The following is a 17,491-nucleotide window of genomic DNA, read 5'->3' as shown; positions in this document are numbered from 1 at the left end:
AATTTGATACTAATGTCGATATATTTTTGTCAAATTTTTATGATATCTTCAAACATATATTTTATTCAAAAATAAAAACATCACCGCTTTCTCAAAATCACATAAAGCCATATTATAACATCGACTGAGATAATGAATAAAATGAAATATTAAAATCACGATGTATCTCGCTGCATTGCGCGAGTACACTTCTAGTAAAAATTAGAATAAAAGAAAATAAATTATTAAGGGTGTTAATTTAATTATGTATTTATTAATATTTTTATTTTATTTTATTTTATTTTCACCAAACTACTATAAAATATTCATGAATAAAAATATATCTCTATAATATTTCTGCCACTAAATTATTTTATTGTGCTAAAATATATTAATAGTTTCTCCATTAAATGGATAATACTTTATTACTGTTACTATTTTTTTATTAACCTCGATATCCAATTCGCTACGTGAGCCGACTAATCTTAAGGCAGTCATCTACTTTGCGGGTAGCCCGTAGTCACCGAACTTGAACCTCCGTGACCACAAGTAAATTTTTATTTCTACTTGGATTTGAACTATTTATTTTAATATGATAAAGATTTTTTCAACAAACCTATATAAATGAAAAACCTTTTATTTTTTGTTACTACTTATTTAATGTGATGAAATAAATTAATTGGTTTGTTTTAATTATATTATTCACTTTTATAATTATGTAATTTCTAACATATTTTCTTGTCGTTTTACATTTGTCAACTAATTTATTAACTAGGTTTTTAAACATGATCAGTTTATCAATTACATTTTTTGTTAACAACCAGTATAAGACATGACTTAACAATGTGTATTAAGCAATTAAGAGAAGCAGTTAAACTTCATGGCATTTGATTAACATAAAAAAATTAAGGGAAACAAGCCTACGATTAATCTTCCCAACAATGCCACTGAAACGATGAGTTAAAACCAATCAAACATAAAGTCAAACAACTCACAAATCAGTTAACGGGAAACCTAATATTAGGTATCCACAAGCGGAATAACGTATAAAAACCAACCTAAAGTGATTAATGATAAAAGCGTGTACCTATTTTCTGTGTTTTAACTTATTATAATTGTGATTTTAAAAAACTAGTCATTACGTATTCGAAAAGAATTAGTTGGAGACCAGCTAGAGGCTATCAAGAATTTCCATCTTGAACAATGGAACTCGTCTGATCATCGATCCAAACCCTTTTGTTTTCTAAGCGAACAATGTCAAATGACTTAAAGGGAAATAAGTCTAAGTACAAACGGTTCTCAACATATTGAAAAATAAAGTGGTCAGTATGACTGGATCTTGTATGCATCTACAATTTCTCCTCTATCTTGCCACCAGCAGTCGTGTCTTTCCCTGAGTACACGTTGCTAGAAAGCTAATCTGCTCAACGAGTTCATTGTTTTCAAGATAAAACAATTCGAAAGCATATCATCTTAAACATTGCATCACAAATACCAACTTGTCTTTTCACGACGATATATGATACCGAAAAACATACATTACACGTGCTTAAACGGCTACGTAAAACAAATATGCATATATTGGGACATCAATTGAAATATACTTGTATCATATTTTGAAAAGCTTTATTTTAGCGTTTACGTTAAGACATTTCAAACAAGAAAGTTTAATATAAAAAAATCAAGAACGGTCTTTTGTTTATAAATTTATATATAACGTGTTTGTTTGCTAACAAAAGTTATAATCTTTTCCTTTATTGAATGAAAAACATAGTATGTTTTACTTACTGATATCACTACAAACACAAAGAGACTTCACTGAGGGAAAAATCCATCGTAACCTGCTGGAAAAAGTCATTAGCAATGGATCTCATCACTGAAAATGAGATAAAAAATGATTAATATCATGGATTTTGGTTTATAAGCTTCACATATTTAACCAATAATCAAAGACAGTGTCTAATTTTATGAAAATGAGAATCCCCAAGTTTATCGACTTGACGGTTGTTTAGAGCGTGCATAATAGAAAAAGACGCACACTTAGAAAATGTAGGAGGCAACTCGAAATGGTTCAAGGAAGGGTCGTTTATCAAATGCATAATTAGCATAAAAGAAAACAAAATAGGTTTAAATAATTTCATATGTGATGTAGAATCGAGTAAAAATGGACCCACAAAGATTTGGGAAATCATAATCAAAAGAGCATCAGTCAAGTTATTTTTGTTTGTTTGTTTATATCGCTCACTTCCCTAATTTTGTAGCAAACAAGTTGTGTAATCCATTTCATATATAGTTTCGGTGAGAAGGAAGTTATGATAAAAAAAAAGTAAGAAGAGATTTTCATCATTGGATGAATACTAATTGAATGTCAACACTAATGAGGTCTACCAAGATGCACTAGAGTAATTTTTTTGTAAATCTTAACTCATGGGTGGGCATGAGATTAAAATTGATCGAAAATTCAGATCTATTCTTAAACTTCTCACTATAACTTCTCTTCTCACGTGATCATTAGCTTTCATTTCTAAATGTTAAATGCTATATATTTTTATTTCATGTCATGGAAAAATAAGATGAAAACATTTTATTATTCTTTGTGCACGTGAAAATTATACCCTTCAATTTAAACGTGAGATACATATACTTCACCTAATACATAACATTTCAAATAAGAATACTTCTGATTCATGTAAATGTGAGAAAACTTACAAGTCTCTTGTTCTATTTTAAGTCATTAGAAGGTTTGAGAGCAGTAAAATATTAAACAAGTATTTACCATTTAAAAAAAATATTAAAGGCATACAGGGTAAAATGAAAAAAAAAACTGCAAATTACATAATGAATAGACAAAGCTGGTGATCGTGGACGTGATCATCGCTGGTTTTGGATTTATCACAACCTTATCACGGCAAAATCACATGATTATTGATGATGGAAACATCGACATAAGAAGTCTTTGATGATACTATATTACTAGCAACATTTAAGGGATAAAACAAAGGTGAAAGATCGTGTGAGAAAGAGAGTTAAAAGAAACGTAAGAGATCTGGACCCTTGATCACCTTTAATCTCAAACTCACCGATCAATCGCGCTTAATATAGGGATTGATCAGGTGCATATCGGTGCATCTCATCCTAATGTACATTTAAGAAGGAAGACCTCTTCTTATGTTTTTCATCTTAACTCTCATTTTCAACGGAAACCAACCCTAAAAACAAATCATTAAAATAACAAATGTATATGTTGATAAAATTATAAATATAATATGAAAATAATGTAATATGTTGGTTTTAATTTAAAAAATAAATAAATGAATAATAATATAAATAATAAAACAACAGAATAGTGTAATGTAATATATTTATCTATTTTTTTATTATTTTTATTGGTTCCATTACTATGGGTCAAATCATAGTCAAAGAAATGTTTGATCCGACTCAAAAGAAACGTTCGCTGTTGCTTAACACATACAAGTTGATTGTTATTTTATCGGAGAGATTTTAAATTCTAAAGTGGCTCAGATGAGTTTAATCCCCAACAACTCTTATGCTTTCCGTTGGTCAACAAACAACCATATACACTGCCAAAGAAATCTGGCATAAAACAAGACTTCTCAAGTCCTGCTTACCATAAAAAGTTAATATAATAAATCAGAATAATAATAATATTATTATTAGAATAATTAATGATAAATTCATTAAAAAATTCAATATACTTGATGTTATTTAGGCAAGGTAATAAGGTCATGATATGAACAAAATGGAAAACTTAATCAATAAAAACGCTATTTGAAATAACGTTATAGTAATCTAGTTTTTTTTTTCAATAAACTTAAAAAATAAGCTAATTTATGATCGTTATTTTACAATTATTATATGATATAAAATAACATTGAACAATATTTAAGGGTAATATGGTCATTTTAACAGTTTTGTCATGTCCTAGTCATACCAAACATAGGACAGACAATTAGTCTTGTCCCGCCCCGTCCCGTCTCCTCCCGTCTCGTCCTGTTCAGTCCAGTCTGCGAACCAAACGTTACCTAAATGATAATTTGTTACTTTTCCGGGAAGCACTAATTTATTTAATAAATTTCAAAGACCAAAATCAGAAAACAAGACCCTATATAATAATGTAATAATATAACCATAATTAGAAAAGACCATAAGTAATATAATCTATCTGCTAATATTTGACAATAATATAATATAATAAGACTTTAATATAAATATTATAAATTATATAATAATAAATAAATATCTTTTATAAAAAATAAAACAAAATGACTAAGAGTAATAATAGGTGGCTATTGATATTGTTAGTGTGGTTTTAAAAAGACATGCGCATAAAAAAAAAACAAAAATTTAAGTAAAGACAAACCTCTGTTTACCGTCGTCATCTTCTCTATTTCAACCAGAAAAAAAAAACACACTCCAACCCAACCCTAGAGATCAATCAACAATGGCGGCCGTCGCTTCACCCAACCCTTCCGCCTCCGCCAAGCCTCCTTCCTTCTCTACGCAATTCCAGCCTCGTATGACTCTTCTCCCTCGTTTTACCCTTCCTATTTATTCTAATCCTCAAAAGCGCCATCCTTTCCTTCACATCTCCAATGTCATATCCAACTCTAAGCCCACCACTACCACCACTACCACTATGCTTCCTGTTCCGGAGTCTTTCATCTCCCGCTACGCCCCTGACCAACCCAGAAAAGGGTCTGATGTCCTTGTGGAAGCTCTCGAACGGGAGGGTGTCACCGACGTATTCGCTTACCCTGGAGGTGCTTCAATGGAGATCCATCAAGCATTGACCCGTTCTCGCACCATTCGCAATGTCCTTCCCCGCCACGAGCAGGGTGGCGTCTTCGCCGCCGAGGGCTACGCTCGCGCTTCGGGTTTACCCGGTGTATGCATCGCCACCTCTGGCCCTGGAGCTACCAATCTGGTAAGTGGTCTTGCTGATGCTATGCTCGATAGCATCCCAATCGTTGCTATTACCGGCCAAGTCCCCCGGAGAATGATCGGAACTGATGCATTTCAAGAAACTCCGATCGTAGAGGTAACTCGTTCCATCACGAAACACAATTACCTTGTTCTAGATGTAGAAGATATCCCACGAATCGTTCGTGAAGCTTTCTATCTCGCATCTTCTGGTCGACCAGGCCCTGTTTTAATCGATGTCCCTAAAGATATACAGCAACAATTAGTAGTACCGAAATGGGACGAACCAATGAGGTTGTCTGGTTACCTATCTAGGTTACCTAAACCGCCAAACGACTCACATTTAGAGCAGATTATTAGGCTGATTTCAGAGTCCAAGAAACCAGTTTTGTATGTGGGTGGTGGTTGTTTGGATTCAAGTGATGAATTGCGTCGATTTGTGGAGCTTACTGGGATTCCGGTGGCAAGTACTTTAATGGGTCTTGGATCCTACCCAGCTTCCGATGATTTATCACTTCAAATGCTTGGAATGCATGGAACTGTTTGTGCTAATTATGCTGTTGACAAAAGCGACTTATTGCTTGCGTTCGGGGTTAGATTTGATGATCGTGTAACAGGAAAGCTTGAAGCTTTTGCTAGCAGAGCTAAAATTGTTCATATCGATATCGATTCTGCAGAAATAGGGAAGAACAAGCAACCCCATGTGTCTGTTTGTGGTGATATCAAGATAGCACTCAAGGGTCTCAACAAGATTTTGGAGGGGAAAGGTGAGATCACAAATCTTGATTTCTCGTCTTGGAGGAAAGAATTGGATGAACAGAAATTGAATCACCCACTGAGCTTTAAAACATTTGGGGATGCTATTCCTCCTCAATATGCTATTCAGGTTCTTGATGAATTAACAGGTGGAAATGCGATCATAAGCACAGGAGTTGGGCAGCATCAGATGTGGGCTGCCCAGTTTTACAAGTATAACCGTCCTAGACAGTGGCTAACATCCGGTGGACTAGGGGCGATGGGTTTTGGACTGCCTGCTGCTATTGGGGCAGCCGTTGCAAGACCTGATGCGATCGTAGTTGATATTGATGGTGATGGAAGCTTTATGATGAATGTTCAAGAATTGGCCACAATTCGAGTGGAAAATCTTCCAGTTAAGATAATGTTGCTCAATAATCAGCATTTGGGTATGGTGGTTCAGTGGGAGGATCGTTTCTATAAGGCAAATAGGGCGCATACCTACTTAGGGAACCCATCAAAAGAGTCGGAAATCTTCCCAAATATGTTGAAGTTTGCCGAGGCCTGTGATATCCCAGCTGCCCGAGTGACTCAAGTGGGTGATCTTAGAGCTGCTATTCAGAAGATGTTGGATACCTCCGGACCCTACTTATTGGATGTTATCGTCCCACATCAAGAACACGTTTTGCCCATGATCCCTGCTGGAGGAGGTTTCATGGATGTGATCACTGAAGGCGACGGCAGAACGAAATATTGAGAGCTCAAAGTCACAAATTAGTTTCAGACACTGTATGTAACATCTAGCCTCTTCACAAAAGTGATGTCTGAGCAGAGCTGTTTGTTGGATTTGAAGTTAAGTGTTCTGTTGTGTAATTTATCGCATAACGTGGCTGTATCCTCTTATATTTCCGTCTTCTGGTTCTTAAGAACGTATTGTAGGAGAGTGTATCGACATTTCTTTTAATAGTATTCCTAAATAAATTTCCTCATAATTGGCTTGTTTTACCAACATCAGGATTCAACTTGTTGGCATTCATCTGTGAATACGTTTGTGGATTAAACTAGTTTTCTTTTAGATGCATTGGTTTCCTTCTGTGACTGTAGGCTTCAAGGGCTATGCATCCAGTCAAACAAGTCAGCAACCGACGTCCATGCATGCCTCCTTGGATGTTCTTGAGGTAAGCATATACATACAGCCATCTTATTAGGTTCATGCTGCAGACATTTAATTAGCTATCTTATTAGGTTGTACTTGGACACTTTTTGTTCTTCAAAATCTCTGGTTTTTGTTTGCACTTCCAAAAGAAAGATTGTGTGTGACAAAAAGCCAAATATTAACAAAACCAAACAGAGGCAATATATCTTGTTTAGGAGCGGGATGTAAGCAGACCTCGACCTTCAAAGGGAAAAGAGGTGGTCTTTGTGAAGACCATGTTGGTGATTTTAGTGTCGGCTGTCATTTGGTGTAATTGAGTTTAAGTTGATATTGAAGGGGTTTTGGTTAAGCTATAATGCGAGTTAGAAGTTGTGCAGAGCACATTTGTATAAGTTGAACCTGGATCCCCCCTTGCGGCGGGGTCGTTAAGTATATTGACACTAAGGGGTTGTTTGGCTGTTGCTGAATGGTTTGGTGTAAAATGATTAAGTTGTCAGAATGATTAAGAGGCTCTCATGATATAGTGTAAAATGAAATATAATTGTTTGGTAACTATTTACAACGAAATTAGGGCGCTGAATGGTTAAGGGAGGCCCGGGATACAAAATTATTTAGAGGGTTTTAGAACTATTAAGAGGCAAGCTTTTTTTTTTTGCCAAACAAGATTCACCTATTAACGATTCAGAGACTGTCTCTTAATGGAATTATTAAGAGGTAAACAAAGAACCCCTAAAGTTATCTTTAGTACCTTCAACGAGTGTGTTGGGTTACTCCGTTACTGTACTGATGCAGATGAGTGTTTGCGTTCGGTGTTAAATCACTGAAGCTGATCAGCAAACGCCCTTTGCTGCCTGGTAGCCGCCGGCAACTACCCAATAACCCTTGTAACCGCCTGGTAGTCGCTGTGGGTAACTACGTGATAACCCCTGGTAACTGCTGGTAAACATGTACCTATAAAAGAGGTGGACATAACATAAATTATGTGTTTTGCTCTCGTTTTAGCCCTAGAGCAAGTGTGAATTTGGATTATCTCAAAGTAAATTTCTAAGGCTGTCATATCCACCCCAATTGCCCGTCCCACATCACCGGGCTCTCGACCATGTTGGTGATTTTACTGAAATCATCGGTTCATTTTAGGTAATTAGATTCACCTGAGAATAATGGGGTTTCTAGCTATCCTAAATGCCTAAAACTCGAGCTAGGAGGTGTGGAGTGCCCACTCGTATAAGCTAACTAGAACCCGGGATGAGATGACTCTGTATGACGAGTTTCTAAGTTGCAGATGGTAGCGCTGGCTATGCGTTCATTGTCATTGTCTTATCAGCTAATCGGTAGTACATCAGCTGATGGGTTCTTCAGCTGTGAGGTCATCAGCTGAAGCCTGAAGGGTTTTGCTTCTAATATATTATCAGCCGATGCGTTTTGCCACTGACGGGTCATCAGCCGATTAGTTTTCAGCTGATGGTTTTCCCATTGATTAGTTATCAGCTGATTGGTTTTCATCAGTTTTGTAATTGATCTGGTTTGGTAACACCCAATACTTATTTCCGGCAATCATTTCCATTTAATGGGGAGTTATTCTCAACATTATTATAGGAGCGGTTACGATTTTCTAAGTTTAAAAGGTAACCGGGACTGAGAATTTGAGATTATTCTCGAGTGAATTTCGTAATCCCCATGCAGAATTGGGTCAAAATATCACTCAAGGAAAGCGACCTCACACGCAATCTCTTGTTCTTTTTCCTTCTGGAAATCCTCCAACAGACCATACTTTCCACTCGGTGCCGCCATGGTCTTTGCGCATGTGTTCAAACCACTGTAGTCAACATATCCATGATAGACACAACTCCCAGCTCTTACTCCGGCTCATACAACATAGTTGGTCTAATTACTACCCCGTAGAAGATCATAACAATAGTTATATGGGGTTTTAATTGAACATGTATGAGGTGGTCCTTTGGGGTACAATCTTTTGATGGCTTTTATTACTATGGAGAATAATTTTACATGCTAAATATAGTCAAGTACCTCAAGCTAAGCCAACTCCAACAGGTTCTAAATTTAAGGAGTAAACTGTTGAATCGATTACAAGAAACCGCTACTCATAACGCTTGTGGTGCCGATGTAGTTTCGAATGATTTCCGCCTAACAAGTAAGCACGTAATCTTTGAAGGATGTGCGCTTGTGTTATCGGGACTGCATAGCACAAAATCGGGCCTATGGAGAGTCAAATTGAGCCGATCTTCCCCCATAACTATTGCGGTTGCATCAAGCAAAACGTGCCACGAGCTTCTATGGGCTTCCGAAACCCAATGCATCGAGTAATTGGTCCCGTTTACCGTTGCAGGATAAGAAAACAGGCCTTTCGGGCAGTTCTTGCTTTTCCTTCTAAAGTATTGGCTGAGTTGCGACCCTTTGATCCTTAGATCTAACCATGACTCAGGTGCCGATATCACTTTTGAATCTTTGTAGCCCGCAAATGCTCTTATGTAGTCGTGTTCTTCGTTTATGATCGTCATGTAGAAATTCCCGCGGAAAAACGGGTAGCTTTCGCCGACCAACATCATGGCATCCCTATAGCTCGAAACGAAGAGAACGAGATACTCGTTATCGGGTAATCCACAGTGCTTTAAAACTTTGTTTCGTGCTTGAATTTCAGGTATGGATATGAAGCTTCCAAGATAGGAGGACTTCTTGGTGAGTATATCGAGCAATCTTGATGGCTCGAGCTCGATTCTTACGAGATCGTGAAAGTTGCTTCCAGACGTTTCCCGAATTACCCCTCGTGGGGATTTTCGCTTGTCGTCGAGTGAAGGCTCCGAAGGCTCTTCTTTGACGCAAAGCTCGTAAAGGTCGGTTTTGTCTTTTCCTTCAACCAATGCGTTCGAATACTCTGGATATTTCGCAACAACATATTGTTCGACATATTGCATTTCTGCAGGCGTAATCGGCCCCGACCATCTGAGGTCTATGCCATGGAGCGTCGATATGGCTTCTGCAATGATATGAGCAGGTATCACCCGATGTGCTCGCTGTTATTCGAATTCATCATTAGACAGACCATCCTCAATATCATCAAAAATCTAGAATTCAAGAACATAAAACGTAAAACGCACCTTCACGATCATACTGTTTGGTCTCCCGTTTTCCGTTGTCATGAAAAGGGATTTCACCATATTCCGCTCCGGTTTCCCCTGATCCATGTCGAGTTTTCTCGTCAGTTTACATCATTTCAGCACAAAAAGATTAGTAAAGTTGGTACCTTTGGTCTGGTTTGAATGATCCGAGATTCTTCATTGTTCATTCCCATTTGAAACAACCAAGATTAAGGTCTTCAATCAATGAACAAGATGTGTATATCTAAGAAACCGAAACAAAAGCCGAGATATATCGATTCTTCGAATCGAATCGGTAAATATTATAGATGATATGGTGACATCTATGAACACCTGTTACCTCTTATACTCGTATCATAGTGAAGGAAGGAAGTTGCTAAGAAACAGGGTTTAAGAACGACAGACCGAGTCAAGAGTTGAGCCAAATCCTACTCATTTCTTGTTTCTGATAGGGATTTAACCATAAACAATCTTTATGCATCTGGGGTTTCTTTATTTTTTCCCATCCTCATTTGACTCGGTGAGTTGTCCTAGACTCGGTGGGTTGTCACAGAAACAGTCTCTTACCTTTTAAAGAAATGTAAGGTTTTCTGTTTACTAGGGTAGGATTGGATTGGGTTGGGTTGGGTTGGGTTGATTTGGTGAGTTGTGGGTTATGGCTGAGTCGGGGTATAATAGCCAGTCGACCAATTAGATGCGGACAAGTGTCACCATTTGTCTACAAACAATCGAGTCAGAAGTGAGTTGGGAGTTTGACTCGGAACCTTGGTTGTGGATCCGAGTTGGGGTTAGGTTCACATTTTTACACCTCCGCCTATGCAATTGAGGATTTAATATAGTTTAATAACCCACTAATCATTTTCAATTTAGAAACGTCATCGTTCTAAGTTATAAAATGACTACAGAAAACGACCCTGTTCCCTTTTCAGGTACCATTCTTGATTAATAAACGAGTAAACTTAACTTTTGGTTATTTCAACGGTTTTCATCCCTCAAACTTAACTTTATTTTAACATATCTGTCCCTCATGTTTCACACCTCATTGTAACGATTGTTAGCTTTTTTTTGTTAAATCCAATTAAATGAGGGGTATTTTGATTTTTTATTCATTTTGTATTTTTCTATGAAAGAACAAAAAAAGCATATTGTATTTTATATTTATAATATCAATTATCTTTTATTCACTTTGTTAATCTCACCACCACCCACCATCATCCACGTCATTGACCATACCTTTAACTTCTATATTTTAAAATGATCATATTACCCCTCATTTAATTGAAGTTATCGGTCATTAGGATGAGGGACGGAAATCGTAATGAGGTGTCAAACGCGAGCAACACAATAAAGTTAAGGGACAAAAACTGTTGAAATTGACAAACGTTAAGGACCAAAAATAAACTGTACTCTTAATTAATAGTTTCGTCTCATGACCAAAATAAATACACCATAGTTTTTGCAACTTCAAACTAACTTTTATATATATATATATATATATATATATAATGTATTGTAGTTTTGATACTTATTAGTTGAAAAAGCATTAAATAATTAGGGGGTGTTTGGAATTACTTATAAAAATAACTTATTGATTTATCCGGTGACACCGGTAATAAATATTTTTGAGTGTGTGGATAAACAACTTATATCGGTGCCAAACCGGTAATAAAGAGTTTTTAAAGAAGTTAAACCATTCTAATTTATAATAAGTTGATAAACACTTTTGTAGAAAAACATAGGTTGTTTCAGATAAACAAAAATAAAACACCCCCTTAGTGTGGAACGAACCATTTTGACAAGTAATTGTCTTAAAAGAGTGAGATAAATAACATACGTCATGATTCTTGTACGAGTTATTTGGTAATAATATGGTAATGTTACATCGATTTGGACCGTTTCAAAGTTAAGATTTAGTGATACAATGCTTTCGTAGTGCTTACGAATAGTTTCTTTGAAAACGAAAACGGAAACGATGGGTGAAGCGACAACGACCCAGTTGAAAGGTTTTACTTGGTGGCAATTTGTGAGATTCCAACCAATTTACAACTTTTAGATGCAAATATATCTGTCATGTTCATAAAATAACTATAACAATATTATATTTTATGAAAATGAACGTTACTGAGCGAGAAATGATAAGTGCAATATCAAAATTTGTTTTCCATTGTGTATTTGTTAGTCTATAAAACTAATTCTTTAATTAGTTTACACAATCTCATTGTTTAATCGAACAACAAAGCGATCAAAGTGAAAATTTCCGTTCATACATTTTACGATTATTTAGGGAACTGATGAATTGCGTTTTGGAGTAACGAAAAACGTCTGAATCAATGGGCGTTCTTGTTCTCTTTTGCAACGATGGATACGATGGTAGATTGACAACGACTAAAATGGATGCCGTTGGAAAGATGCTTTTTGGTAGAGACAAGTTGGTAGGACGATGTGTACTTTATAAGGACACCGCATACTTTAGAATCGGTCATACCACAACTCTTCTTTATTAGTTTCTGTCTAAAATTTAATATTCCAAGTATTTGTTTAAGTTACAGAATAATAATAAGTGTAAGATCTGAACTCATAAACAAGCTTAAAATGTTTAAATAAATTAAATCGCTTATATTTTAATTCAAATCTGTTTATTATGATTTACACCTTTCGTCTCGAGATCAATGTCCAGAATGAAAATTATACATTGTTTTAGAAATGTGTAATTATTACATCTTTTAATTAACTGAATGACATTTTTACTATAAATAATATAGAGAATCTTCCTCTCATTATTAAGGTTGAAATAAGAAAGTAGATACTTACTTTTGAAAATAAACATTTATTTGACACAAATTAAAATAGAAATATGAAGACATAATTTAAGACGGAGTAAGTAAATTAAAGGATTTGATTAAATATAATATAAAATAAAATGAAAAAATCTAAAAAAAACCCAATGGAATTTAGTGTTTGAAATATTTTTTAAATAAATTTTATCAGTAATTCTTTCGAAATCTTTTTTTTTTTACTTTTTTTTTAATTTGAAAAATAATATACAAAATATATTTTATTTTTTATTAAAAAATAAATTTTATCAGTAATTATTTTTAAATGTAAGTACCTTTTTGATGTAAGTATTTTTTTAGTTCAAAAAATGTATAGAGACTTAATCGTTCAAAATATTAAAGTCCATTAATTTTTTTTCAGAATTTTTCCATTATTTTACCATATTAACCAGTTTTATAAGTCATAAAAATATCTCTAACAGATTTTAAAAAATTTAAATAATTATTTAACAAGTTTTGAAATGTTTAAATACTTATTTATTTAAAAAAATTGGATTACCAATGGAAACATTGGAGCATTGTAGGTGATAGTGGTCACATCACACCCGTCGTATACGTTGGGTTGCAATTTAAATTGATAATATCGACCTAATCATCTTTATTTATTTATTTATGTATTATTTTACTATTTTTTTTATTGTATAATATAATATTAGAAAATTAACAACATTTTTTTATTCTATAAATCAATTTGCTTTTTTATGCATTTATTAATTATTTCTTGTATCGTTTTATTTAAGTTGAAATCAAAAGGATTAAAATGACAATATTTGATTAATAAATTGTAGTATTAAATAATAGCATACTTTCTTATATATATATATTAATTAACTACATGTAAAATGCATTAATTAATAACGAATTGTGTACGTTATATATAACATTAAGGAAAAATGATCATAATACTGTTAAAATTTCAAAAACCTTTATACCTCTGAATTACATATTAATCTTGAATTTAAAATTTACAGTTTTGTGCAAAAAAAAATTGTATTGTATGGTATAAGTTATAAACCTCCACCAGTAATCACCACAAACGATTTTTTATCAGGATAAATTGAACCTCCAACTAATTAACCTTTCTTCATTTCCGCTACAACGTCACCATCAGTTTGTCATCTTCAAATCTGTCTGTCATCTCCATGTATATTGGCATTAAGAGCACCTAACACACATGTACCCGTTTTATGGTGTGAATAGAATGGAAAGAATTAGGGGTCGTATCGTATCTACTTTAATTTCATGTGTATTCTTTTTAACTAACTTTTGACGTTAGTAAAAGAAGTATGTGGGGGAAGCAGTCATAGTCTGAAAGCTGGTGGGTGAGTGACAAAGGGTGGTAGGTGGGTGTCATCAGTTTGGGGGTGAAAATTAAAATATAAAGTAAATTATGATTTTCGTCCTTATGGTTTGATGTTTATAATGATTTTAGTCCCTATAGTTTAAAAACTACTTTTTTCGTCCCTATAGTTTAGGTATGAGAATGGGGCAGGAACCTCCATTCCCATTCTCATCCTCGGCCCCAATTACTCATCTTTGTCCCCGTCAGGGCATATAGTCACATCCTCATTCCCATCCCTATAGCTGCTGCTGATGTCCATCGCTAGTTGATCTCCAACCCCTTGATCCTCCATTATCCGCTGCTAATGTCGTCTTTTCTGATCTCCACCTCCGTTCGCTTTCAGCCTTTGTTCTCCACCGCCCAGATCTCCCGCCAATCTCTATTTCTTCACTCTTTCTTGACCTGTCCCCCAACAACTACTACAACTACAAAACCACACCACTCCAGGTTTATCAGTGTTCAACCTTTCCATGTTTCTGGCAGAGTGAAAATAAGCCTAGATTTCTAGAAAACGAAAACCCAATGGATATCTTCTCTTTAATCAAACATAGTGAATGAGTGCCTGAAATCTTTGGGGGTATCTGTAGGCGGATGGACATGGTGTTTGTGTACACTGAAGATGGAGGAGACAGGGGGAGGAGGACGTCGACGTGGGGGAGGGGGTGGTTGGTCAACGATGGTGCTTAAAAAACGAGGGAGAAGGAGCTATTAAAAAGATATTAAGTTTAACTTTTTAATAAAAAATTAGATAAAATATGAAAAGACCAAAGTGTCCATCATTTGACAGATTTTTTTAGAGTTAGTCTAAGGGACGAAAAAGCAATGATTTACAAACCTCAGAGTTGAAAAAAGCAGTTTCTGAACCATAGAGATGAAAATCGTCATAAACACCAAACTACAAGGACAAAAATCATAATTTACTCTAAAATATAATTACTGTTAAAATAACCACATGGCAACCAAATTTTCATTAATAAAGAATGATAATTTTACACACAACATTGAAATTTATATTTACAACTTAAAGACTAATGTGTAAATCAACACAACATTTATTTAATTATATATCATAATTAAGAGGATGTTCGGTTAAAACTTAATGAGCTGTATAAGTTATATGGCTTATTCGCACAATCATATCTAGCTGTTCTGTATGGGCTTATTTGGTCAGCCCATGGCTGAATTGCCCAGCTAAATAACTTGTGTCCTTCCTATTCAGAACTACTCGTTTTCTTGTAAATTAATCACATTCTTATTTGAACTTGAACTTAAGAAAGTAAAATTAAAATACAAATCTAGCAAGAGTTATTATATCCCACATTTGACAAAAACCGGTTGATTCTAAATCATGGTTTTACCATATTCCTTTTATGCATCAACATCAAAGTTTCCTATTTTACCTTCTGAATTGATCTAAAAAAGAGGCGAAAACACCATACCAACCCATTTTTCACGTCAATCCCATGTGGCCCCATTTTGGTGGAGTTCCAATATCAATTCAGACATACACATATGTAGCCTCACACTACATTCGGGTAGGTACTCTACATAACATATTATTTAAAATCGAGAAAATATAGATTTCGAGCTAATCATTTGTTTTGACAGAATCTCTAAAAACCCTTTTCAAGACGGAGAAAATAGGAAAGATACGGTAAAATTATCCAGATTTGAAGAACTCCTAAAAAATGATTTTTTTATTATTATTAATAATTTTTGAAAGAAATAATATTTTATAAAATGTATTGAATATTTTAATAGAAGAAAGTTCAGTTACGAACCTAACATCCGCTGTGAATCAAGGGACAAACAAAAGCACGATACATGTCCCCATTCATCATGAATAATGAACATGACATTTTTACAGCATTCATTAAAAATGATACACCGTTCATGTTGAACGTCCCATGAACATCCGGGACATGTGACGCGCTCTCTCTTACTTTACCGTTCATAACGGAAGTTAAGTTCACAACTGAACCCGTCTATATTTTGATAGTATAACTGGTAAAAGATATACTGTTGTAATACCTGTGTGATTGGGATACCAGATCTATTGAAAGCATGAACCTAATTACTAGCTGTTTGGTCACAACTCACTTGCCATGCTTCAGATCACAGCAACAACATCATCATTTCTTCATTTTCACTCCATACATACAACACATTCCTGCAACATAAACAACATAATCTCCCCCAAACCGCCTCTAAATCTCAATCCCCCTCGACAAAAATCTTCGTAACGATGGGACTGACCAAGCGGAAATTGATCCTTGTTCTTGTTTTCGTCCTAGTTGGCGTCTCCCTCCTCAGAGTACTCAGAATCACGATCAGCACTTCGTATATCCCGATTATGGTTTCATCTCCACAACTTGATCCAAAGATCAGTAAGCCGACCCCCTCTACTTACCATAACAAGATACTTTCTGATAAAGAACTTCGGTTTCTTTCAGACATTATTCTTCAAAAAGCTCCCTGTAATCTTCTTGTGTTTGGGCTTGAAGATGAATATCTCAAGTTACCCACCATCAATAAAGGCGGTGCCACCTTTTTCCTAGAGGACAAACCGGAAAAGCTAATCAAAATGAAGGGGAATTCCAATGGCACACAAGTTTTCAGGATCAGGTACAAAACATCTGCCAAGGAAGCATACAAGTTGCTAAAGCATGCAAGAACACACTCGAGTTGTTCTTTGCGGTCTGGGATAGGAACGCGAACCTCCAAATGCAAGATTGCGTTAACCGGGCTCCCGAAAGAGGTGCTGAAGAGTAAGTGGGATATCATTGTGGTCGATGGACCTGGTGGGGACGGACCCGAGTCACCAGGAAGAATGGGCGCCATATATATGGCGGGTGTTCTTGCAAGAGCTGGAAATGGGACAAATGTGGTCGTACATGATGTTGATCGAACGATCGAAAAGTGGTTTTCTTGGGAGTTCCTGAGTGAAAAGAATTTGGTTTCTTCCAAAGGGAAGTTTTGGAATTTCAGGATAGATCAGAAAGAGAACTTGGTTTCTTCAAAAACATCTTGACCTGCACAACCACAAGTGTGAAAGTTAATAGCCTTTATTTGATCCCTTTTGGTCATTTTTGTTGATAGCCTGGTTGGATTACTTGTTGGTTAGGCAGGAAAAGACATAAGAAACATAAATTTAGTTAGGGGTGAGATCTGTGTTTTGAAGAATATTTTTGAAATGTTATATGAAAATAATTATATGTTGCATGATAACTCCTTTAATGACCATATAACAACCCTAATAGAGTATACAAAACTATAAGGGAAAGGGAATGATGCAGAAAATCAACCGATCCAATTGAAATCGACTGATCCAATTAGAACCGACCAATCATAATTGTTTATAGTAAGGTTAAATTTAGTGGATGTTGTT

The 17,491-nt window shown here is 35.2% G+C and overlaps 3 protein-coding genes across 3 annotated transcripts; 2 read left to right on the top strand and 1 right to left on the bottom strand.

The window, feature by feature from the left end:
• Window positions 1-4,423: 4,423 nt before the first annotated feature.
• LOC112509320 (acetolactate synthase 1, chloroplastic) lies at window positions 4,424-6,664 on the top strand. The gene has a single exon (XM_025114215.1). The coding sequence runs from the start codon at window positions 4,442-4,444 to the stop codon at window positions 6,410-6,412; it is 1,971 nt and encodes a 656-aa protein (XP_024969983.1). The 5' UTR covers window positions 4,424-4,441; the 3' UTR covers window positions 6,413-6,664.
• A 2,106-nt stretch (window positions 6,665-8,770) lies between these two features.
• LOC112510035 lies at window positions 8,771-10,287 on the bottom strand. The gene is made up of 3 exons (XM_025115294.1): window positions 10,074-10,287; window positions 9,928-10,005; window positions 8,771-9,843 (listed from the first exon to the last, which is right to left on the bottom strand). Exons 1-3 carry the CDS (start codon window positions 10,119-10,121, stop codon window positions 8,914-8,916), a joined length of 1,056 nt encoding a protein of 351 aa, XP_024971062.1. The 5' UTR covers window positions 10,122-10,287; the 3' UTR covers window positions 8,771-8,913.
• Window positions 10,288-16,348: 6,061 nt separating this feature from the next.
• On the top strand, window positions 16,349-17,257 carry LOC112510405 (probable methyltransferase At1g27930). The gene has a single exon (XM_025115809.1). It carries the CDS (start codon window positions 16,349-16,351, stop codon window positions 17,132-17,134), a length of 786 nt encoding a protein of 261 aa, XP_024971577.1. The 3' UTR covers window positions 17,135-17,257.
• The last annotated feature ends 234 nt before the right edge of the window (window positions 17,258-17,491 follow it).

Source organism: Cynara cardunculus (genome assembly GCF_001531365.2).
Source record: "Cynara cardunculus var. scolymus isolate 2C chromosome LG 3, CcrdV1, whole genome shotgun sequence".
Classification (NCBI taxonomy): Eukaryota; Viridiplantae; Streptophyta; class Magnoliopsida; order Asterales; family Asteraceae; genus Cynara; species Cynara cardunculus.
Note: the sequence above shows the minus strand (reverse complement) of the source record. Positions and strands in the feature narration are given on the sequence as shown.